This window comes from Elephantulus edwardii, unplaced genomic scaffold, assembly GCF_000299155.1.
Source record: "Elephantulus edwardii isolate Elephantulus edwardi_28Jun2011 unplaced genomic scaffold, EleEdw1.0 scaffold00076, whole genome shotgun sequence".
Classification (NCBI taxonomy): domain Eukaryota; kingdom Metazoa; phylum Chordata; class Mammalia; order Macroscelidea; family Macroscelididae; genus Elephantulus; species Elephantulus edwardii.
In genome coordinates, this window is record NW_006399826.1 from 13947655 (window position 1) to 13973433 (window position 25779).

Genomic DNA, 25779 nt, shown 5'->3' on the forward strand with positions numbered 1-25779 from the left:
TTTCTCCACAACCTCGCCAGCATTTGTTGCTTGCTGTTCTGTTAAATTTTGCTATTTTGACTGGGGTGAGATGATATCTCATAGTTGTTTTACGTGAAACCTGTTAATGCCTTGGATGAGTGATGGCACTTTCCATAACCTTGCCTCGATTCCAGGCTGTCAAATACAAAGAGATCTTGGAGAATTCCTGATGCACTAGAGATGGGGAGCATGAGAGCCAGGCAATAGTGAAATGCTCAAGGTCATACTCCCAGTGATTTGCCGAGTGTGGCTGCAAAAATGAGCATCACAGTCCCCATGGTGGGTCCTCCATTTGTGCTATAAATAATGGGCTTGGGCATGTGATTACTGAAGGGGTCCCAGACTGAGTTCACAGCTCCTTCCAGTCCTGCTGATGCAGCATCTGTGCATTATAGTCATTTTACTCAGTCTCGGTGGGCATTGTATAGAGAGACACCCTCGAAATGAGCCAGCCGGAAATTCTGGGCAGGTTTGTCATAAAGTGAATGTTATCAGGGCTGGCAATTAAAGGATATCTTATTTGGGAAAGAGATTGGATCCGCATTTGATTAAGCCATTTTGAGGGAAAGAAAACCTTCATTTGCAAATACATTCTGAAAAGTGCAATGGTACACATTGTGAAATGTGAAACACAATGTTTCTCCAACTGTACTCAGAAGGCAGCGTTGTGTGTAACATAAGCACATACATACACACTGTGGCAAAGGGGAGTGCCTGGTAAGCCGGCCGTTTGCAGAAGTCCGGTGTGAAATACAGGCAGAATGGATCTTGGTCAGTGTACCAGGGTGGATACAAGCAGATACAGCAAACCACAGCCTCTCTAATGCTGTCAGATTGACTCCCACTCATCGTGGCCCTTCTGGTTTCTGAAGCTGTCAATCATGATGGGTAGAATCAGCTTCGTCTTGCTCTTGAAATGTGGCTGATGAGTTCAAATGGCTTTTGGTCAGCAACTCAGTGGAGTTGGTAACCTGAGGGAGGGGAGAGGAGAGAGAGAGAGAAGGAAAGAATGAATAGGATGAATACAGGCTGTGGTTTCATCTGGAATTGCATGTATTCTGTGGATCTGTAAATTACTACTTCATGCTTTTGAGTAAGTTCGTTCATGACACTGAACTTCTGCATTTTCATTTGAAAAATGAGTATAATGATATCACCTTCTCTATCAGGTTCTTGAGGGTTTACTTATGTGAACTGATTCCTGGACTGCAGTTAGTTTCTCATTGTGCCTAGCATCTCTGAGAATGTCTGGAGTTTGACGTGTGCCCTCAGTAGTTGGAAAGGCTGGAAAAAAGGAAGGTGTGTGAGCACATAGGAAAAGCCGATGGAGGGCCCAATCGTCTACAGAGAGAAGGTACACATGAAGAGTAACTGTGTTGACAGTATTGTGTAATGCAGACTGGGAATGCTGACCAGTCAAGATTTGGGAATGAAACTCTCTTGAACAATGGCAGTTTGAGTTCAGAGGTGTTAAAGGGGAAGACCCAGGAAGAGACGTCACCCTCAGTGCTGAACCTGTGAAGCTACATAAAGCTGTGTGGACTCACCTACATGGCCACTCGCCCAGCTGGAGGTGCTGCTGATGGTCCTAAGAATCAAGGCCGCATCCCTGGCACAGTTAACAGCGAGGCAGCGGCATTCCATTACGGAATTCCCACAGATCATGGCTGCCTTAGAAGAGGACGCGACTGGCTGTGATTCCGAATTCTCCTCAGATTCTAGCTTCACCCTTGCACCTGTAAGCGAATTATTTAACCAGTAAGAGTTTGTTCCATTTTAAACTGATGGACACAACATACATTATTCAGCATACAAGAAGGTCTGATGGTAAGTGTTCAGCTGTTAATCAAGAGGTTGGCCGTTCGAAATTACCAGTTGCTCTATCTGCTTGGAAAGATGGAGGGTCAGCGTTTAGAGAGGAAGGTTCTCAACAGATGGTTTAACTCAGTTAGTGAACCAGTGAGCTCATGGTTGGAGACTGAGAGGAGGGCACAGCATAGGGCATGATTCAGAGCCAGTGTTCATCAGATCACTGTGAGTTTTGGTCAGCTTGACAGCACATAGCAGCAACAACAACAGCAGCTATGGAAGAAAGGTATGGTGATGTCCTTCCATTAAGATCTGTAGCCTTGGAAACCCCAAAGGACAGTTCAGTTCCGTCCTATAGGGCTACCAGGAGTTAGCACTAACTGAAATGGGTTAGCTTTGGGGCTTGGCCTGCACATAAGATATCGGTGGACCGGTAGTAACAGACGAACCTCTCATACAGGAGACACAAGTTCAAGTCCAGTTGAGCTTGAACTCAGCCACCTCTTATCTGTCATTTGCAGGCTTTTCTGTTGCTTTGATGCTGAACAGGTTTCCACGGACTAAAGGAAGTTGGGAAGACAGGCCTTGAGATCTACTTAAAAATCAGACAGTGAAAACCCTGTAGATCAACATGCATTTTAGGATGTTGCAGGGTTGGGTTGCACTTCTTTCCATTGTGTATGTGGTTACCCTGCAGGCATGTGTAACAAGAAAACCCTGTACGGATAGTTTGGGAATTAGAAGGCATAATAAAGCAACTACCTACCTGCTGTAGTAAGAGGCCAGTTGTGGATATTGGAAACTCTCCTAGTAATCGTTCTTAATATAATCGTGAAGAGATCAAGGCATACCTCTGGCTATGAGCCTTCCACTTTACATCAGGCTTTTACCAAGCGTGTGCCTCCTTGCAAGGTTCAACGGCCTCTGCGTGCAGTTTGACTTTATCTGTTATAGATAGTCAGTGGTAATTGTGATTAATTATTCCAGATTTGGCTCGAGGGACTCGGATCCTCAGCCAAATTGGCTACCCTGAGCTGGAGAGGCAAGCCTTTGACTCCGGTGCTCTGCTGTTCTCTGATGCAAGCACCTTCTGACTTTGCCATTCTCCTCTGCTGAGTAAGCCTGGAAGTGTAAATCAATTTCCTGGGATTTGCCAAGGAGCTGCATTAACAACCTTTGATACCAGTCGTGGAGCCCAGTGAGCTGATCGTCTGGTTGGATCCAAGCAGAAGTTCAGGAAAAGGATGAGAAGAAAGGAGATACAAGGGTGGATATTGCCTCTGGCATCCAGATTTGCTTGGCGTGTGTTCAATGAGAATTCCCTTCATTGGCCTTTATGGAAGCTGGAAACAAACCACAGATGCCTGTGATGTTCTTTCTTAGTTTGTTAGAAGGAAGAGACCTCATCCCAGATTGTGCTGCCGAGGGCACTGTGTCTGCAGCACTCCTCTTTCTTGTGCATTTGTTATGCTTTCTTAAGCAACGTAGCTTCAGATGGAAAGAGCAGGCATCATTGCCGGCAGATGCTGTACAAGAAAGGAAGAGGAAGTAGTCTCCCGAATCCCAATGCCTGGCAAGTATTAAAGGCTGCATTAGAAGTATCAGAGGTTAAAATGAGGTCTGGTCGTGCATTCAGTCTGTGCATACTAAGAGATGGTCGTCTCAGCTTCTTTGTAGAAGCGAGCTAGCCAGTTCTCTTTCCGCAAATGTTTTGTTAATTTTCTGGGATGACTTGGAGTTCTCTCTTTTAAGATGTGAGTTTTCAAAACTTCTCTAGAGCTTTTAAATCAGCTAGAGTTTACATGAAAACCTGATATAAAATGTGAATAACAATGAGGTTGTACTCTTCTGGTGAAGACGGGGTTGAGGACATGAAACTCCCTGCATCAGTTTCTCTTCGTACACCCTAAAGTGCCTGGATCCCTGCTGCAGGAGTTAGACTCCTCCGCATATCAAAGGAAAGCCTCTGTTCTATATGTTTCCTGTGCATCATTCATTTTAAAATGTCAGAAGTATCCAGGAGGACGTAAGCCATGACCTGAACAGTGTTGTTGTTAGGTACCGTTGAGTCAAGTACAACTCATAGCAACAATATGAATGGCGAATCTGAACTCCATCCTATCCTGTGCCCTCGTCACACTTTCCTGACACACATTGTGGCAAGTCATCGTGCCAGTACACTTGCTTGAGGGTCTTCCTCTCCTTTGCCAGCCCTTCTAAGCATCATGTCCCCTTCCAAGGAATAACCCCTCCTAGCAACATACCCCAAGTATGTGAGGTGAAGCCTCATCATCCTTGCCTCTGAAGAGCACTCTGGCTGTACCTTCTCTAAGACTTAATTGTTCTTTTGGCCATCCATGGGCTGTTTAGTGCTCTTCTCCATCACCGCAGTTCAAAGGCATCAATTCTTCTCTCATCCCTATTCGTTGTCCAATTTTCAGATGCATAGCAAATTATAGGAAAGACCGTCGCCTGAATCAGACACACCTTAGTCCTCAAACTGACATCATTATCCCTCAGTAATTTGGAGAAGTCCCTAACTGCAGACTTACCTAGTGCAGTGCATCTCCTGGTTTCCTGACTGTTGGGACCGAGGATCCACGTAAGATGAAGTTGTTGACAGTTTCAGCCTCTTCACCATCCATCATGATGTTTCCTATTGGTCCCAATCAACTTTTAATAAGCAAGTCTTACCACTGGACCTGAACAGTACTCATTCCCCAAATAATTTGGCTTCTGAAGTAGTAGGATGTAATAAAGAGTAACCAGGCACCGATCCTATCATGCAACTTACTTTTTGGCAAACTCAGAAGTGGCATGCCCCACTTGAGCTTCTTTTTATTATTTTAATGAAATGTCGAGCTTTGGTGCTGTACTCCTTATGGGGCCATTCTCCAAACTCAGAGTCAGCCTGGGTTGTAGGGTCAGTTGCAAGTCAGTCTCGACCTGATGGCAAGCTGTTTGAGTTTTTGAGAGATGAGGTTATTAACATCATCTCACTAGTATATACCGACTTTATCAGATAAATGCCCAAGCACATGCAAAAGCCCCTTGAATTCCAATTTCCTTCCCTTGGGGTGTTTTTAAGCTGTATTTTGAAGTTATCATACACCATTTAGGGAAGGGAATGCATTTAAAAAGTAATCTACTGAGAAGTTTGAAAGGTGTTGGGCAAACTTCTGTGGGTTCACCAGGTTCAAATAGCATAAAACCAGTCTCAGTTATCCTGGATTAGGACATTCAATGGCTTCCTCTTTCATCTGAACTCAGTAGTTACAGCTCTGATCTCCAAGGCAGAGAATTAGAGATCGTCCCACCCAGAGGTTGAAATAGCTGTGACTTGGACACCAACCAAATATATATACACCACTGAAAGAGTGTGAGCTATGTGTGGAAGATTACCCATGGAATCCTTCTTTTAAAAAACAAACGTAAAAGCTCTTTTGGCTGCATATCTGGGAGAATCTGTCGCGCATCTCGCCTATAAATATTAGAACCCCATCATTTAAAAATAATAAAAGAGAGAAAAAAATAAGCAATCAAGACCAGGCTCGCATAGAAGTATTTTCAAAGTTATTATTAGTCATCTGTGTTGCTCTCTGGGAAAAGAGCCCAAAACCCTAGGTGGGAGGTGTCAGTGGTTTCAGGTTTAACCTTTAAAATTACACGAGGTGGAGGGGATTTAGCAAAAGGACACACAGCCCAGCTAGGATGGCTGATTCCAGTGTGTAACTTTTGCCTGTGACAGAGCTTAGTCTGGTGGGAAGCCAGCTGCTTCCTCCACACACCAATCCCAAATGTCTTGGCAGTCAGAGCGAGTGCCTTTTGAGTTGGAAGGGCGTCGACCTTTAGCTTGAATATGGATTTGACTTCAGTTTCACTGGGATGCTGCACTCAGTGTGGCAATCTGAGTGGCCATCTGTCCAAATTCCTATTTGCAAAACTGTAACAGAGACACAGTGCCTAAGTAGGAACTCTCTCTCCTTCCTTCTGACTTCCCAGCTAGGAATTCTTTCAGCAGAAGTGTGTAGAACTGGGCAGGGGGTGCTGTTGGAAGATAAAGGGGAAAGGAAACGAAATAGAAATAGAGTCCCTTCTGTGTTCTCTTTGGCGGGAATGACATGAGCTGAGAGAATTGGTTGGTTGGTTGGTTGGTGGCGCTTCGAGATAACTCTCCTTGGATCCCTATTCTTGATATCATTATATCTGTTGTTCTGCTGTCACGACTGGCAAGATTGGGAGATTGGTTGTGATGATGGACTTGTCCCCTGAGCCAGTTCTGAAGCACTGACTCACAGAGCTGGAAGGAAGCTTTGGAACTCCTTTCCCACCCCATCCCCCTTTTGTTTTTACCAGCCAAGGAAACCAAGACAAAAAGAGAGTCGGTGACTCAACTGAAGCCGCTCACTGAGAGAGTTGTGTTTCCTGGGCCAGTTTCTTGATTCCTTCTCCATGCTGTTAGCTCACACTGTGTAGCTTCATGCCCTTGCACTGAAATTCCAAGTGTCTTAGAAAAATACCAGAGGAATCAGGCCTCCGTGAATTATGAACTGAGCTTGTCTGGAAAGGAGGTCTTCTCAGTGGAATTCCTCTTCTCCAGTGGTAGCATTTTCTACCTCTGGTTCATGACCTACAAGAGCAGTGAAGTCATGGGTTTATAAACAACAGCAGCAACAACCTTGAGGAATGACTGCCGTCTTGGCTGTGGGCATGACGTGCTGTTTAGCACCGTGGAAAACTTCCAGGAATTTCTGGTTGTTGGAGTTGTCGCCCTGTTGCCAGACAGTGTGAGTTGTTGATTTCTACCCAAAGCAGAAGAGACTAATTTGTAACTATCACAGTTACTTCTCCACTTACTATACTATTCCCCGTGTCCTTTGGGATATTCTTCTTATCTCCTTCAGCTATCTTTTCCTCATCTTGGCTATAGGACAACTATGGGTTACTTGCAGGGGGACCCCGGTTTAAATAATAGGCTTGTATTTGTTCCTTAATGAGTAGGCATCATCTTCTTCTTCAGGCTTCCACACCTGCCGGACATATTTACTTCTTATAATAAATAAGACCTAGTAAATAAATTTTATAATCTTTTGTAATTTCCATTCCATCTCTAGTTTCTGGACTTCTCAGCTTCCCCTCCCCTTTGAACCTATAAAGAATATTCCAGTTTAAAAATGAGTTAATAGAAGTTTAAATTGTGAGGGGAAACCAAGTCATTGTAAACCCCTTTGGAAAAGATTGGATATACAATGACTATAAAATAACTGAAATGTCTTTAGCTTTCTTATAAACACTCTTATTATTTATAGTATAAAGCAAAGAAAAGGAGCATATAACGAAACTGGTATTACATGAAATACTCCAAATTTTTCCAAATTTCAAATTTATTGAATTCTCTTATTCAATACAATAAGTGGTGATATCTCCACTTGTCCTTGAAGTAACTTGTAGTTCAGCATGCTTTGTAAGGCTTAAGTGCTTCAGTGTGTGTGGAACAATTTAAATTCCATAAATAAAAGCATCAGAATTGATTTTGTTTCCTAAATCCAGGAAAGTTCTAGTTAACCTGTTGAGACAGATTTGATATTTTAAAACATTATCTGTATTTATTCTTAGAAAAGGCCTGCCATACTCATCGTGTTCTTCTTCTTAAGCATTGCAGTGGTTATGCTGATGTGCTTTGTGTTATATTCTTATATCTTACGAATAAAGCTCAGGTGTTCCTGGCATGCTTTTGGACTCTGAACATCATAAATTCACATTACTCTGGAGTACTAGAGGAAGGGACATTGGAATTCATTTTATAGGAGGTAAAGGAGACCTAACTAGGTCAAATGATTTGCACACAGCCCATAGTGGCTCTCAGCAAAACCTGGGCGACAACCTCCATAAGTGGTACTCCCAACCCAAAGGCACATGGGTTGAGTCTGTCAGCTGCTTCTTGTGAGAAAGATGAGCAGTCTCCTCTTGTGTTATTTACATCCTTAAAAGCCCACTGGGAGGTTAGCTATGTGTTGGTTCTGATTTGATGGCAGTGAATTTGAATTGTATTTTTTGAGGGGTATTCAAGTCTAATGAATTTTCATAGTGCAGTGTTCTGTTATCTTCCCTGTGGAAAGTAACAACCTGTTGCTTGTATCTTACTTTCCTTATTTCAGTTGCCATTTTTTCCTTTTGTATTCTTGATGGCTTCAGATAAGAACTTCTAGATGCTGTTGCTTGATAGGGAATCCCCTTCATTAGCCTTTTCTCTGCTTTAATCCTTGACATAATTAGCAGTTCTTCCCTTTCTTAGCAGAATCTGCTGATCTCCACATATTTGGGCACCCCAAAATTATTTTTATTATTTATATTATAATTTTATTTATTTGTTTGTTTATTTGTTTGTTTGTTTATTTAATATTTTACCTTGAGCCACTTAACCTTTCTGGGTCTCAGTGTCCTCTCACCAAGAAAGAGATTGGGACTACTGTTGTCTAAACTCTCTAGCAATCTCAAGTCATGTGTGATTGAACGTTGCGCTTAGCTTGGAAAGGTGCTGCTGTCAATATAGGCTGTTCTGAATTTTTTTTTTTTTACTTGAAAAAGTGGTGTGGGAAGGGGTTCAAATTCCATCCTGTAGCCAAAGTAAGGTATGAGTGGTAATTCCCAAAACAAAGGTGGGGGACAAAACCATCCATTACCCACTAAGGAAAGGGGAGAAGAATACGTGAAAGTTGAGAGTATATTCTAGGAGAGTTTGGTGTCTTTGTGGGCAAAATTTGAACATGGGTTGTTTTGTTTTGTTTTTTTCTCTCTAAAGCAATCCTTCCTCAGTTTTATTTTTACCTACTTCTCTACCGATCCATCCATCTGTATGTCTCACCATCCACTTCATTATTTTTCTGGCCCACAAGGGAGGGAGGAACAAATGGCCTAGATCCCCTCAGAATATCTCCAGGGCAACCAAGCTCCCATTTGTCCAGATGCGTATCTGGGAGGCTGCGGTCCTCTTGGCCAAATGTCCACCATGAACCCCTAGCCTCCCTCATTTGTGTCTGTGACCCCTTTCCAGACATAGACACATGTGTCCTGACTCAGCCTAAGGGATTCTTATATATTAGACCTCAGCCCACCCTGCTGCAGGTAAACAGAAGGGGAATCATGTTCTGAGGCTGGAGGAGAGAACGTGGAGCAGTGCCTGCCTTCTTTGGGGGGAAGGTTTAACACGATGGAGGTGAGCAGGTTGGGGGAGACCCATTTGAAGGAGCAGTCCGAGGCTGAGGCTGAGGCTGGCTGCGGTTGCACCATGGATAATTTCTCATGAGGGAGGTAAAGGGAAGAGAATCATCCCAGGAGAAGCAGAGAACAACGGGAGAGTAGTCCTTCTCTGTGTGGAAATCTAAGGGTGTTTCTCTTCTCACTCCCTCAAAGCCCTCAGTTGTTACCGATTCTCAATCAGGGATGCCTCGTGTGTGTAGTCAGTAGCTTTTTTTGGAGGTAGATTTATCAAGCCTTCCTTCTGAAGAGCCTCTGGCTGCCCCGTTGAGCTAGCTTCTACGCCCTTTAACTATTTGCGCCACTCTCATGGCTCTGTCACAGGCCTGCAGCAACCGGCTCGAGTGTTTCAGAGATGAGGAGGAGGGCACAGGAGAGAACAGAGTGCAGATCTGTTGTTCATAGGGTCACTAGGAGTCCTATGTGGCTTGAAGGCAACTAGCAACAGCAACAACGAATGTCTTCCACCCCTCCTTGCCCCCTCTCCTGCTCTGGGCTTCGAGTGACTAGAAGAAAAGAGAAAACAACACTGGTCCTTATGCCAGGAGAGAAACTGCTCTTCTTCAGAAGTAGAAACCAGGGTCACCCTCTGAATATTTGAAATGTAGATTCTTCTAGAGAGTGGCAAGACATGGCAGCCATGAAAATGGGCTGACAGAGAGCCCCAGGAATACCACTCTGCTGCACCAGTGAGATGAAAGATTTTCTTTTTCCTTTGCCTTCTTTTGAATATAATTCTAGGTGCCCTTCCTCCTCCTCGCCATTGGACCCTTTTACTAAGATGTGTGCACTGGCACACTCATCCTGGGTAAAGGAAGGACCCTGTTCATTAACTTCAACCTGATTGAAGTCCCCAGACCTCTGATGCCTGTACTGGGAAGTGAGCCAGCATTCTTTCATAAAACCCACAGCAGATAGAGTAGAACTTGTTCTCATTGGTGGAGTTGATTAATTCATTCAAATATTTGAGTGTCTCCTTCACGCAGAAGCGCTCCACCTACTGAGTGTCATTTCCTTTTGTCGGTTTGAAGGATGTCACAAACCTGTCTCTCTACTTCTTTTCAGTGGGTATGGCATTTTAGTCATTGTGGTCTTCACTCTGGATTGACAGTAGCTTCCACTTTCTCTATAAGTCATTTAATATTTATTGACTGCTCTTATGTCCAGACTCTTCTCAACACTGAGAAATGTGGAGTTGCATAACATCTGGACCACAGTGTTGTTAGACAGGATCTTGTTAAACCAGTTGGTTTTGGGTCACTTCCAACTCATGGTGACCCTACATGCGTCAGAGTAGAGCCCGGCTCCACTGGGTATTCAGAGACTGGTTTTTCAGAAGTAGATCATTGCCAGGACTTCCTTTCCAGAAAATTCTGGGTGCACTCAAGTCTTTACCCTGCCCATCAGCCACAGGGCATGATACCTCTTTTGTACTCAAAGATGGCATAGTCTTGTCAGATGAGGGACGGAGGAAATAAAAATTGTACACAACATAAAAAAAATTAAAAAACAAAGAAACAAACTACATACCTCTCACACCTTCTGAAGAGAAGTAAATGATAATCTAAAACCAAGGACACTAGAAATAATTAACCTCAAATGCCACATCTCTTTGTTTCCTGTCAAACAAATGTAGCTGGTCAGTTCTTTATCTCAGAACCACTGATGTGAGAAAATATGGCCTTCTTTAAGATACTTTGGACACGCCTATGATTTCCACTGTGGGATTGCAGAACTAGAAGGACATTTTGTTGTCTTGGCTGCTTCTTACCTGGCGAACCTTCCTGAAAGGTGTTCGAAAGGTACCTATCAATTTTACTTGCAGGACTGGGAACATTTAAAATTTGATTCTTATTGGTAACACATATTGATAGCCCTTTCCTTGTAAAGATTACTCTCATGCTAATATCTCACCACCCATTTATTTCTCTTCTCCTCAGTTTAAGTTCTAGGCCTGGATGTATCAATACATTCAGAAGAATGGATGGTAATTATTTATTCAAGAAGAGTATCTCTAAGTTAGTTAAGGGTCCACAGAGTCAAATGCTTTTGCATCAGCGATAAAACATAGACAAATATCTATCTCATATCCTCGGCTTGCTGACATTAGCCATGATATAGCCCCCACTCCACATCCTTTTCTGAATCTGACTTGAATTTCTGGCAGTTCCCTGAATATGCACTGTAAAAAATGTTACATTATCAGCAGCAAGCTATTTGTCTTCCATGTTTCTTCACATAGATGAATGAGCACTCCCGGCCTTGTTTTCATTTGTTAAAATATCTCAGTTGGCATTCTGTAAATTATGTCTTCTTGTTGTTGAGTGTCTTCAAGTCGGAACCGACCTGTAGCTCACCCTCCAACGGATTTTCAGAGGCAGTAAATCACACAGGAAATTGTCCATCCTTCTCTTCAGAGCAGCTGGTAGATTCAAACCTTTGGGATTGCAGTGGAACTTCTTAGCATTAGGCCTCTAGAGCTTCCATTGATTTCTAGAGCCTTGTTTTTAGCTATGCCTTTGCTGTAACTTGGTCTTCTTCCATCAATTCTGGTCTTGTCATCAATTCTTCATCATATGCTATCTCCTTTAATGCTTAATTGCTGATCCATTTTTCTTGGTACAGTGATACTGTGTATTCCTTCCATTTTATTTTGATGCGTCTTATGTCATTAAATTTTCTCCCCATGGAGTCCTTCACTTGCAACTCAAGTCTTCAGTATTTTCTGTAATCTCTTCAGCTTAAAGTGGCAACTTTGGCTTTCCCTTTTATTTTCCTAAATCCAAGTCTTTATGTGCTTCCTTGTACTGCTTTAGTTTGTCTCATCAAGTCACCCTTTGAAATTTTCTGCTGAGCTCTTTCATGTCATTCTTTCTTTCCTTTGCTTTATCTACATTCAAGAGGGCATTTCAGAGGCTCTTATGATACCTATTTTGATCTTTTCTTTCTTTGCTGTCCTTTTCTCTACTTTCCTCATGCTTGATGTCCTTGATATCATCCCACAAAACATTTGGTCTTCAGCCAGTAGTGTCAAAGCTAATCTTGTGATAGTTTATAAATTCATACAAGATAGATAGATTCAAGGTCATACTTTGGCAAGTGGACTTGTTTTAAATTTCGTCACCTTCAACTTGAACTTTCATGTTAGTCATTGATGGCCTCTTCCTCATTTGACCCCTGGTCTTGTTATGAATGATAATTTTTTTGGTTTTCTATATCCTTTTCTCCAGATATAGTTTATTTGATTCCTGTGTATTCTATGTTCATTGTCGATGACTGTAGTTGCCGTTTATGTTGTTAGGAGGAAAAAACTGTATATCCAATTAAGAAGTCACTAGTCTTACAAAATTCTGTCATGAAATCTCTGGTGTTTTTTTCTGTCACCAAGGCCATATTTTCCAACGACTAATCCTTGTTCTTTGTTTCCAACTTTCACATTCTAATCATCAGTAATCTTCAGTGCATCTTGATTGCATGTTTGATCAATTTTAGACTGCATTGCTGTTGTTGTTGTTGTTATGTGCCATCGAGTCGCCAGCGACTCATAGCAACCCTATGTACAACAGCCTTAAACTCCGCTCTGTCCTATGCCAATCGCACCGTCTCTGACACTCCCATCCCAATTACCCCAGTCACTGAATCAATCCACCTCATAGAGGGCCTTCCTCTCCTGCGCTGTCCCTCCACCCTCCCAAGCATGCATAGTTGGTAAAAATCTTTTAGTTTATCTTTGACATTAATGGTTGATGCATAAATTTAAATAATTGTCATATTAAGTGATCTGCCTTGTACACAGACACATGAACATTAATTATCCTATCACGGACCACATCATACTTCAGGACAGAACTTGAAATGTTTTGGTCATTTTTTTTAATTTTTTTTTTTTTTTTTGTCTAATGAAACCTTCCTCTTCAATTTATTTTCTATGTGGTAGACCACATGATTGTGTGATTGAAAATAGCCAATGGTAACTATTGTTTTTAGCCCACTAACACCCAGCTATCACTTCTCAGGTGTTCTGTTTCATTTCTGACAGCTTCCAGTTTTCCAGGATTGATCTTCACGAATTCCACATTCCATTTCCTAATGGCTATTTGCAGCTGTTTCTTCTCATTTGAGGTCATGTGTGACCTCGACAATGTTCTTAAGCTTCCCTGTCTCAGTTTTTCCCATCCCTGAAATAGAGGAGTTTTCTATGTTGTGAGATACTTGTGAAGATGAATGAAGAGCAGTTGTATCAAGCAGCACCACTGTGCCAGCCACCCAGACTGTGTGTCCTTGGGGATTTTCATTTCCCCCTTCCTCTTTGGTGTCTTGCCCTGAGTGCAGGGGTTGGTAGGTGGGGACTGACAAGTCCCTTTGCACACCCTTCCAGTCATCCTGACTCCTTTAATTTTATGCTCATTTCATACTCTTTTTAAGTGATTGCACCCCAGCCTCTCCTTGTCTGATCCTCACAGTTGATGCTGACACTTACTCTCTCACACTTTTGTGCCCTTTGACCTCATCGTTTGCCCCTTGAATGCAAGAATGTGCCCTTGTTCTTATTAGCTGCTGTTATGGTGTCCCCACCTCTTGGCAATTTCATCCACAACAGAACAGAATGCTTCCTGGTCCTTGCACCACCTTCATGATCAGGTACACATGGAACTGTTGTGATTTACGAGGTTTTAACCATTGTCTGACTTTCAGAATTAGATCACCATGTCTTTCTTCCTAGTCTACATGTCTGAAGCCTGTTTGAGCCCATTGAGCATTCGTGCGGGCTGATCCTCAGGTACACTGGCCAGGAATTGGACCCAAATTTAGTTCTACCTCTGAGCCACCGTTGCCTGGAAAACAGACTAGGTCTTATACCTATGCTTGGCTCGTGGTACTTGGTCAAGTGTCCCAAAGGGCATGCTTGGCTATTAAGTTACTACAATCAAAGGACTGGACCAGGGAACTATCCTGTTCCCCAGGTATTATCTACACGGGAACCTCATCGTAAGACCAGGTATGAGGAGAAGGAATAGCTTTTGCGTTTCTCCCTCTGGTCTGCTCTGCCCCAGCTGTAACACCACTTAAGTGTCTTCTGTGTCAGAGTCATTTGGGGAGACTAAAAAGCCCAGTTGAGCTTCTCTGAGAGCTGCAGGCACTGAAGCCCAGCAGGACTCCCTCTCTTTCTTAAACCAAACAAAATATTGTTACAGCAAACATGAAATCTTTCCTATTTTTCACAGATGCTCTCCAGGCCTAACAAAGCTAGCAGTCACACTCCTTGAATCAAAATCACCATCTGCCCTTTCCCTCTTGATATCCTGTACTTTCCCAGCATTTTTGAACAACAATAACGAGTGTGATTATTTTATTCATTAATCATACATTTTTATTGAGTGCTTTCTAGTGGAAAACCCTGGAGAGGAAGGGGAAAAAATTATTTAAAACCTTAACCTGACTCTCTTAATACTGATTAAATGCAGAGGTGCAGAAAACATATCAACCCGACCCGTGCTCTCAGATATCACACTGGAGTGTTTGAGACAAGCTGTGAACATGTAAATAGTATATAAAATCAAAGGCAACCTATGACAAAGGAAACGTGAAGTTCCTTGTCGTGCAGGAGAGGAAAGGCATTTGTACTGATCTGATTAAATAAATAAATAACTAAAGCTCTTGCAAGGGGGATTTGGCCTTTAACTCTCTTTGAAGCATCTTAGAGACTACTTTGATAGCGGGAAGAAAGCCAGAGGCCGTCTCCCTAAGGAAATTATGTGCATCTACAGGCAGGCAGATGGAGTCCCTGGGTGGCTAAGACAGTTAAGTGCTTGTCTACTAATGAAGAGTTTGGAGATCCAAATCCAACGACAGGTGTCTTGGATGAAAAAAGTCCAAGGTGATTCCTGAAAAATCAACCATTGAAAACCCTCTGAAACAACAGTTCTCCTTTAACACAAATAATGTCACCGTGAGTCAGAAGTGACGCCCCAGCGATTTGGTTAGGTTTCATAAGTGCTAAGGAAAGGAGTTGTGATGTCAACTCAGAGGTACACAGTTCAAATCCACCAGCTGCTCTCCGGGAGGAAGGTCAGTCAGTCTCCTCCCATGCAATTAAACTGCCTCTGCAAACCCGCTGGAGGTTCAGCTATGAGTTCATCCTGGCTTGACGGTATATTATAACAACAACAACATATGTGAAATCATAACTACAGCTTTGGGGATTGTTTGCCTAGCAAGCTCTGCATAGGTCACTCAGAGAATGGTAGAGGCGTGTCAGGTAGGAGAAGGCAGCCAGAGAGGGCTATGAAATTAGAGATACGGTGGACACCAGGTGGGAAGGTCACTGAGACTAGTTTCCTCTCCTAGGTGGTGCCTGTATCTGAGCTTAGAGCTGACTGTTTTTCAGCTTCGCCTCGCTAGCTGTGGAACCAGGTTATGATGTGCTCATGGCTGGTTAGTTGTCTTGAGAATACTGTGTGCAGACTTTGAGGAGTTAGCACTAAAGAAAACTCTTTTCTTCTTTTCTAGCTTCTCACAGCCAGTGACCTTGCAGCCAGCGACCTCAAAGGATTTCAGCCACAGGTAAGTCCCACTGTTCCTTTTATGCAGTTTGGAAAAAGGAAATGTTACTGAGTTCAGACCAGTTCAAACAGTAGGACAAACTTGGTGGTAAGGGTATGAAGTGCTCCCCTCCCCCGTTGGGTTTCCAGGTCCTGTCTTGAGATTGCAACCATCAGAGCTACCTGACAGTTGCAAACAGTTTGCCTTCTCTTCTCTCTCTCTCTCTTTCTCTCCCTCTCCCTCTCCCTCCCTCCCTCTCTCTCTCTTCTCTGTCTCTCTTTTCTACTCTTCTTGCTTTTTCTCTAAATGTTTTCTAGTGAAGGGGCAAATTTAGATCAAGATACTAACAACTAGTCAACAAAGTAGTGACTCAGCTCAGGAATGGGTTAACTCAAAGGCGGTATTGGAGTGGTTCTCTTCATTTCTCATTTTGGGGTAGCATATCCATGTTTCTGTAATCTTCATGTGCAAATGCCTGGCAGTCATGGTCAGGTGGCCAGGTTAATCTCAGACTCCTGCAGAGACAGATGGTTGAGTTTTGCTCATCTTGGGGGAGGAAGTGGGCCACTATTGTCTTAGGCAGCATGCTAGAGGTTGTGGGGGGTGGAAAGATCCAGGAGGGAGCAGGTGAGGACTCTCTGGGCTCTTCATTGGCAGAGATTGAAGATGTGCAGTCACTCTTTCTGTGTCTCAAAGGGAAGTTACTACACACACACACACACACACACACACACACACACACACACACACACCCCGGGCACGTAGAAGTCCTTGTGTTCTACCAGGAACTCCGTGTGATAGAGCATGAGGACAGAGGACAGTAAATCGAAGAGTGAGGGCTAGCGGGCTCAGTGCCTATTTCTGCTCCCCCTTCATTGTGAAACAATCCTTTATCCCTCAAGTCAGTGCCTGCCTCAAGATCGCAGACTGTGTTTGGTGGAGAGATCACGCCACAGCAAATGGCAGCGAACCTCATGAAGTAGAGTGAGTCATTTATATTAGTAGCAGTTCCATATATTTGAGGATGTTCATATCTTAAAACCTCCTTTGCATCCAGAATGTCACTATGCCTCTTTGGTGAGAGTCTGTTGCTCGTGTCCACTCATGTGAAACTGCAGACTAGAATCATGATAAAGAGTGGAGCTAGAAAGCTTGGAATAACACCAAGAGTTGAAAGTGAGAGGCCAGAGGACGAGGCCCAGGTAACACCAACAGGAGTTAAATCATGGCACCATTTCTTAGTGTAGATTTTTGCCTGGTCGGTTCATTTTTGCAGTGAGATTCTACAAAGTGATTGTAAGCTTTGGTGACAAGCACTGAGTACTGCTAATTAATTAGGATACTTCATTCCAATCTTCAAACAAACTTCCCATTGAGCTAAAGGAATGAAAAGGATAAAAACAGAGAAAATCAGCATTTATCCCACATCTACACCTATACATGGAGGCATCCGTCTTGCTAAAAATTTTTTTTATCTGAAAATGTATAAAACTAAAGGCAAGAAATGTTTTTTTTCTATCATGTTTTGTAGCTTTAAAGGGAAAGTCTTTGTCCAGAAGATTATGTTGAGGTTTTTTGTTGTTATGGTTTGCCTGTGTGTCTTTCTGAGGCAGCCATATTCTCTCTCCATGTTTTGTTTAGATAAATTTCTTGATATTAGATGTTACATGCACTATTAAGTGAAGAAAAAGCCAGGTGTATATCCACAATATTTGAGAACATGATCTTGGAAAGGCAGCTTCTGTGTTCCCACCCATAACCTCGTACGATCACTTCTGTTTTCTGTTGGGTCTTTCCACTTTGTTCTATTTGTATGTCACCCCACACCCCATCCCCATCTCTAGACTGGAATAAAAAAAGCATGTTTTTGACTCCTCAGGATGCCTGTTGCTGAGTCAGAAGTCCTGGGAATCTAATGGTGAGGGTGTCATACCCAGATCAAAGTTTATTCACTCATGCTCTTCCAAAATCAAAAGGCCCGGATGTCCTCACTCAACATCACTCCTTTGGGTGCTTCTTCACACAGAAACAGCGGCCTACAAGCTTCAGCCGCCACCTCCCACCCCCTGCCCGGCTCCTCTTCGCCAAATTGGTGACTTCTGTCATTAGTTTACCTTTCTCTCTTTGCCTTTGCAGTGGAAGCGAACCTCTGCACCCTAACATCCACAATCATTCACGGACATATTCCCGTGTCTCCGTGAGGACCTCTCACTGGGCTAGCTGTTGTCTTGCCTATCAGCTCTTTCTCATGGCCCACACTTCTCACTTACACCTAGAGGACATGTTTTCATTCTTCATCTTCCTTGAAAGCTCTTCCTGCTGCAGCCTGTGAAGGAAAATAGTCCCGTATTTCTCATTCGTCTTTGTTGCACTCAACTTTGGAAGCGTGGAGGAAATAGTGACTCTACTGCCCACTGGACTGGAATGTTCTCTCTGGCTTCCTTTGTGCTAGAGATGTGGAGGAGATGGATAAGGATGCCATTTTCTGCCTTTCTCCCGTGGTTACTGGTTTTTACTGACACCAGGTTCATCCTTGGAAAGAATCTACCAGTGGTTCCATGAGAGAACAATGGGCAGTCTCCTCCCATGTGATTTCCAGCTTCTGTGAAAACATGCTAGAGTGTCAACTATGTGCCAGGTTTCACTTAAGGAGGTGAGTGTGAGTCTTGTAAGTGGAGCCTCGTAGATGATGCTTCTAAGTGATAGGATTGCACATTAGCAGTGGGAGGGCTTCCTGGACTAGGGAGCCCAGCTCAGCCTTGGGATGGAAATAAAGTCAGGTCAGCACTTCTCAGCAAATCATAAAGGCACAGATGTAAAAACTCCTGAAGCTCCTACCTAAGCCGCCTCATCTCTCTTTTCATTCCTTCCATTCCCTCATTATAAAGCTGTATTTCTTATAAGAATTAGGAAAATATTTGAAAACATTTTTTAAAGTCTCCTATTATTTAATCTAGAAATAGAAAGCCATTTTGCTTGATAGCTTCATTCAATATAGACATAAACGTCTTATTGTCTTTATGTTGTTTTATTGTTGTTTGGGTTTTTCTTGACTTCAATCATACTTTAGGTATCTTTTAGTTACCTTCCTTTTTATTTGTTCAGCTTCTCATGTCACTTGAAAGTTCTCAATGTCTGTCCAGGTTGTTAGTAGCATCATTTATTTAGCCACTTGTCTGTTTTGCTGTCCATTCCATTCCTTTTGCATGCTGAGTTCTACGGGAGCAAACCAAGGCATGCACATGCTAGCATCCAGAGCCCTCATCCAGAATACAAATAGCATCCAGGCCTCTTGGGCATTGATAACTGCTTCTTTCCTAGTTCTTCAGGAGATGTGAAGATTCCGTAAACTTTGAAATAAAATGCTCAAGAGTTCAGTGCCCATGGCCATGTATGCGTGTACTTGCAAAGGCCCAGGTAGGTGAAATGGTGAGACAGTACATGTGAAAACGACCCCGCACAATGGCTGGAACACACAGCACTCATTTCGGTGTCTTCTGTAAAGAATAGTTTAAGAATTAAGGTGAAGGAGAAATGATATCTCAATGGAATAATTGAGGAAGCCTTCTAAGTACATGTCCTGTGGTACCTGGGGACAGATGGATGTGAGGGAAATGAGGTAGTGAACTTACTGCAGGGCCGGAGAAGCCTGAGGAAGACCAAAGCCAAAGGCACGTGCAGGGATGCTGGAATATGTTCTGGGAATTTGGAAAGAAAGATTGAATTGCTGTGGTACAGAAATAACATTATAAGAATTTAGTTGCAAATTAGATTGCAGTAAAATTGTAGAAGTATTTTGTAGTCTGAAAAAAGAATCAGACTTCTTTTTTTTAATATAAATTACCACTGGAGTTTTCAAACTTATGCAAAAATAGACATACTAGTATAAATAGTATAATAAGCACCCGTATACCCATTATACTGTGTCAGTGATTTACTGATTTAAAAAAAAATTAAAAAATTCCTGACTTGTAGCATTTGCTGATTTCTGTTGTATAAGTATTTTTGTCATGACTGATTTGGAGCTCCCAGAGCTATAACAACCTGCTCACAAAGTTCTTGAATATTTAACAGTCAGCTCCGAACTAACACGGGCTGACCCCAGCATACCCCTGGGCAGCTTCAGCAATCATTACCATTTTGCCCATCTTACTTCAATGACTCGCACACCTACTTTTTTTATTTTCATTTTTTGCGGGAGTATTTTTACATAAATACCAGCCCACATATTATTTTACCCACACATGTGGCCATAAATTTAGCTAACAAATAAGGACTTTTCACAATAACCATGTCCTTAGCATAATTACCAGAATTAACAGTAATTCTTACAATCTTCTCATATCTGTGTTTACATTTTTGCATTGCTTAACATATTGTCTTAGAGTTGATCAGTTTGAATCCGTCTCCAGAGCTTTGAATTTGGGATTCATCTAAAGACAGTGGGGAGGGAGTCATAGCTGTTGTAAGAAGAAGACCGACTCCATTGGTGGAAGCTTTGATGAAATGAAGAGATCTTAGAAATGAGTCTGAGCTCCAGTGGCCTACTTCACAGGGAGTTGTACTGCTAACCCAAAGATTATGGCTTTCTGGTGCTTCAGCTCTACCCACTACTAGATGAGAGAATGAAAGGCAATCTCTCCCCTCATTTGTCTTATAGCCTCTGAAACCCAATGGAGGGTCAGCTATGCGTTGCTTTCAACTTGATGGCAATCAGTGAGTGAGTGCATGAATATGAGAAGAGTAGGAAGTGAAGCTGGGCTGGGATCAGTGGGAGTGAAGCTGAGGAGAAAAATGCTAAAAGAAGTAGTCATGCATCACAGTTCATGAGTCTAATTAATTGCTCTTGACTGACTGGAAAAATGGTGGGTCCTGCCAACCCAAATGGTGACCCAGAGGGAGGTACCGGTTGAGTAGGTTCAGTGTTCATTCCTGTGCAGAAGATTTTTGGTCCAATGTTAGAGGAAGTGACATTTTTTGTCTTGCCAATGACCCTTAATTTTCTGTAGGTCCACCCTACAGTCAGGCCTGTAGACCACCATACACCTCAACCATCCATGAAAACTCCTGCGCTCCGTTAGCTCAAATCCAGAACTTCCTAACGCAAACCCCCAGATACTTTTAAGATTACTTTTTAAAAAAAAATTTTATTTTATTTCATTATTGTTTGTGTGTACCGTCAAATCAGATTTGACTGATACAGGAGGAGAGTGTTCCTCCTTCTCCAGCAGACCATCTGGTAGATTCAAACCATGTACCTCTTGAGATTGCAGTGCAGCTTCTTGCCACTAGGCCACCAGAGCTCACCTTAAGGTTACTTTAAAAAAAAATTAATTTTAATGAAAGTTTACAGAGACTTAGGGTTTTCAGTAATTCATTGTTTCACTTTTCTCCCTGCCCCCCACCCAATTCACTCTTCTCCTTGAAAAGAAAGAAAAACTCTTTCATTGTTATGCAGTCCCTCTCCCACCCAAGTCCATTCCACTATGCAGCCTTCACTCTGGACTTCTGTAATGACAAGAATGCACATCATATATCCCTTTCCTCTCCCTTATCTGTTTTAATACATCATTCCTCCCCTCCTTTTCTGTCTTCCCTCAACCCTGATGTCAGTCCCATTTTACAACAGTGGCCCTATGCAATACTTGTCCTTTTGTGACTGAGATATTTCACTCAGCATAATGTCCTCCAGGATCATCTGTTTTGCATAATATTTCATGAGTTTCTTGTTTTTCAATGCTGCATAGTATTCCATTGTGTGAATATACCAGAGCTTCTCTATCCATTCATTTGTTGATGGGCACTTAGGTTGTTTTCAACTCTTTACAATTACAAAAAAGCCGCAATAAACATAGGTGTGCCTATATCTGCTTGGGTGGCAGTTATGGTCTCTTTGGGGTATATTCCCAGTAGTGGAATTGCTGGGTCAAACAGTATCTCTATTTGCAACTTTCTGAGAAAGCTCCATACTGCCTTCCATAGTGGTTGCACCATTTTACACTTCCATCAACAGTGAATAAGGGTTCCAATTTCTCTACAACCTCACCAGCATTTGATGTTTTAGGATAGTATTACCATACTATGAATTTCTGAGTAGAAATGAATCTTACCTGGGCTCATATCCTTACAGCAAAAGCAGAGTGCAGCTGAGGAGGAGCCATGAAGGTCGCTGTAGCTCAGTCATACGCCAGGCTTTTGATTGCTGCAGGTGGGTACTCCTACCCAGTGCAGAGCAGACAATTCTGGCAGCTCCTTTTTTTTAAGTGTGAAACACTTGAGTTGTCAGGTTGCTTGTTACTTTCGGATTGATCAAGGTTTTCAGAGTGAAATGACTCTCACAGAGGTCTTCAGTTAGAAAGCTTTGTTACTGCCTGCTCCTCTCAAAGTCAATGCACTCTGTTGTCTAGGACATCATCCCTGACTTCAGGAATGAGGGTGACCCATGAGTGCCTCTCGTGCAGATTGTTGCTTATGGAGCACATACCCTTTTCCTCCAAGCTTTTCTGCACCCTGCCTGGTATCAGCTACTCTCTCTTCTCTCCCATTCAGTGCACTTGAGTGTAGCCTGCACTAGTGCTGTTGAGCTGTAAGGACACAAATCCAGGGACCGAGAGATTTTAGAAACGTATCTCCATGAAACCCACACAGGTGATCATTTCCTCACTAATTTATCATTATGGTGTGTTACCAAAGTAACTCTCTAAAAATTTGGATTGGACCCACCCCCCCGCTCCCCCCCAAAAATTCTGGTCCTTCCCCAAAGATCATTTGAAGAGTTGTGTTTTATTTTCCCTTTGTTGTTGAGCTTTTGGGTAATAGGATCAAGATTATTGCTTTGTCTTTGTCCTTTTCCAGAAATTCATCTGAATATATTTATACTTATCTATTTATATTTATTTATATTCTCCTTTTGCCTGCTAACAAACCCAAAATCCCTCCTATAAATATGTTTTCCAGCTACCCTCATGAAACACAGGTCTTCCTCCAAAGTTCTTAAGACAACCTAGTTCATTTTTGTCCTTAGTAGACATAGACATCTGTGACCATAGCAGAGTATTTGTAACAAAAATATTTGCCCCATGTATGTGCACACCTGTGCTGAGACTCAGACTGACGCTGTGGCTTTTCTTACACGAGGTCAGCAGTTTCCTAAGGCCCTGGTGGTGTTTTTACTAGGGGGGTTTTCTTTTCTTCCCCTTTAAACCAGCCTTGGAGTTTGGTCCTGGAAGGAGTCACTCTCCAGGTGTTTTTCAGGGACTCTGGCATTTCAGTGAAATACTCTGAAGTCTTAATAAATTCTCCTGGGATCCAGAATATCTTTAGACTCAGTGAATATTTTGTTTCTTTGACCATCTGAGGGCCGCACACAGGTGGGCCTGACTTTAAACAGACCCTAAGGTGCAGAAGTACACACTTGGGAAAATGGATAGATAGATAGATAGATAGATAGATAGATAGATAGATAGATAGATAGATAGATAGATAGATAGATGGCAGAAGCAGTGGGAAGAAGAGGGATTGGTTACTCGTATGCAAAAAGATATGCCCAGTTTATAGAAGGGAATCATGTAACTTACTAGTAAAATAAAACATAATTTTTTCTCTCAATATATAATTTAAACCCAGCTTCTTAGGATAAAAATATAAGCTAAAGGGAGGTCAGATAGTGGAGATTAACTTAGAATGTCCCTCTCTTTATTTAAAAAGAAAATAAATTACTTAACAACAGTATAGTATGATCCCTTGAGACTCAGAACATTCTGGGATGCTTACGACTATTGTCTTCATGTTTCTTATTCTTTATTCTTTTAATAAAATAGACCTAAAGGTGTACTGTTAAAAAAAAAAAAACCCAACAACAACAACAACAAAAACCCACAAAACAAACACAAATAAAACTCTGGTGTTTCTATTTAGTTGAGGCTGGAGTTATTTATGTTTTTGTGATGGATCTCAAACGGCCATGCTTATTAGTGGATTCAGTTACAGTGTCGGATTTCCCTGTGTCTAAAATTGTACTGTGGTGTGGAAGTGTGTTCTACACATTTTTAGGTCAAAAAGTGGTTCGAGTGCTTTTAAATAGGTGGTCCCTTGACCACTTTCAAACTTGAAAGGCAGAGTATTAGAAATCATCCCTTTAGCAGAATGTTTCCCTACTCATGTTCTAGATGGACAGAAGGCTGATCTCTGACAAAGAGACAAGCACCCTGTTTAACTTCTTTCTGATTGTACTGCCTGACTCACGTTTAAGTCTTCTTGTCCTTCCATCTCCTTCCCCAGGCCCCTTTCTTACCATCTTGTAGGAGACAAAAGGGATGGGGATCAATTGAGAGGTGTCAGGAGACCCCTACAGGAGAGGACCCCTCACAGTGGAACAGCTTGCAAGATCTCAGGCAGTGCTGTCCTGCCATCTGCTTGCTTGTGTTTGGAGGCTGTGTTAAGTCTGCAAACAGCCTCCATCATGCTTTCTGATGTTTCCTGGTAATGGCTGTCCCCCTTTCCCTGCGCCCTGCTCCACACTGGATCTTCCATTCGCGAGCTCCACCCTTCTCAATGTGCGTTCCTGTGGTATAGCCGTTTTCTCAACAGTTGTTCCAGGCCGGTAAGGCACATGGTGAAGGAGCTTTTTGTGATGATGTTGTCATTATGACTCCAGAGAGTGTAAATGGGTGTTCATTTAGTCACAAAATACTTCTGCCCTGATGCCTCTACTGATGTCTCTAATAGAATACTTACTTTAAGTATCTTAGTTAAGAGCACCAATTTTGAGTCCAAACTGGTTATGTTTATAGGACTCTGATTTCTCATTGGTGAAAGAAGGACATCTGTCTGTCTGAGATTTTCTTCTTTAAAAAAATTATTTGAGTGAACTTTTATAAAGCAAATAGATCTTTAAATTCAACTATTTATATACATTTTCTTGTAAAACGTTTCTCATAATCAATGCCCATAATATAGTCACATTTTCCCCACTTCTTCCCTATGATTCTCATTTCCATTAATCCTTCTAACCTGTCCCTTCCTGCCTGCTAGGCTGTTAGCCTTGGGCATGTGCTGCCTTTTTTACTTTATATGATTGGTTATTGGAAGGAATGAGTGCCTCGTGGGTGTTATTGGTTACTTTATAGGCCTGTCAGTTTACATGGCTGAAAGTTGAACCATTGGAATGAGTTTTGTTTCCTGTTCAAAAGATGACTAAGGGCTACAGTCTCAGAGGTTCCACCAGTTTCTATTGGACGATTAAACCTAGTTGATTTTTATGTTTCTTACTTACGTTCCCTAGAACTTTTAAAGAAGACCGAACAATGGTCCCCAGGACAATATCTGATATCCAGTGAACACACCATAAATGTGAACTGCAATTCTTTTTACTGTTGAGAGGCATGCAATTGAAATTGAACTTGGTGCACTGAAGTCAGAAGTCGCACAGATTAAACCTCTTCAAGATTACAGTTTGGATTTACTCAAAGGGGAAAAATAGAAACAGGTTTTTACTAAATCTGGCTCTCACCTATCCTTCTCAACACTGGGTTCGTGACCATTTGACATGAGTAATGGCAGACACTGTGCGTTAATGTCTCAAAATAGGATGGAGTGGGACAGAAATTAGTGGGAATAACGTAAGGGATAGGTAGACATTGTTTAGCAGGGAGATAAGAATGTGCAGAATTGATTTTATTGATCCCTTCCTTCCCTAACTACCAATGACACTTAATCTTTGAATTAACATTTCATCCCTTACCCATAGAAGAGGAATGTTGTTGTTAGGTGCCATCACTACTCATAGTGACCCTATGAACGAAAGATCTGAACCCTGTTCTATCCTGCGTCACCCTCACACCTCCTGACACACAAAAGCCCATTGTAGCAGTCACCATGTCAATCCACTGAGTTGAGGGTCTTCCCCTCCTTCGCCAACCCTTGACCCTTTCCAGCATCATATTCTTCTTCAAGGAGTAGCCCCTCCTAACAACATGCCCAAAGTATGTGATGTGAAGCCTCATCGTCATTCTTGCCTCTGCAATAATATATTAAATATGACTTTAACCAAATGTATCTGAAACCTTTTCAACCACGAAAGCATTGCCTCAACCAAATAGCCCCCTTGGGTCTGGTGAGCCTCAGAATGTTTCTGGATGATCACTTCGG

The 25779-nt window shown here is 42.3% G+C and overlaps 1 protein-coding gene across 1 annotated transcript in view; it reads left to right on the top strand.

Annotated features, from left to right (window-relative positions):
- Positions 1 to 25779, top strand: part of SETBP1 (SET binding protein 1) — a 463997-nt gene that overhangs the window by 223216 nt on the left and 215002 nt on the right. Inside the window, exon 3 of the mRNA XM_006889235.1 lies at positions 15598 to 15651. Within this exon, the coding sequence (XP_006889297.1) occupies positions 15598 to 15651 (54 nt within the window). The remainder of the gene's footprint in view (positions 1 to 15597; positions 15652 to 25779) is intronic.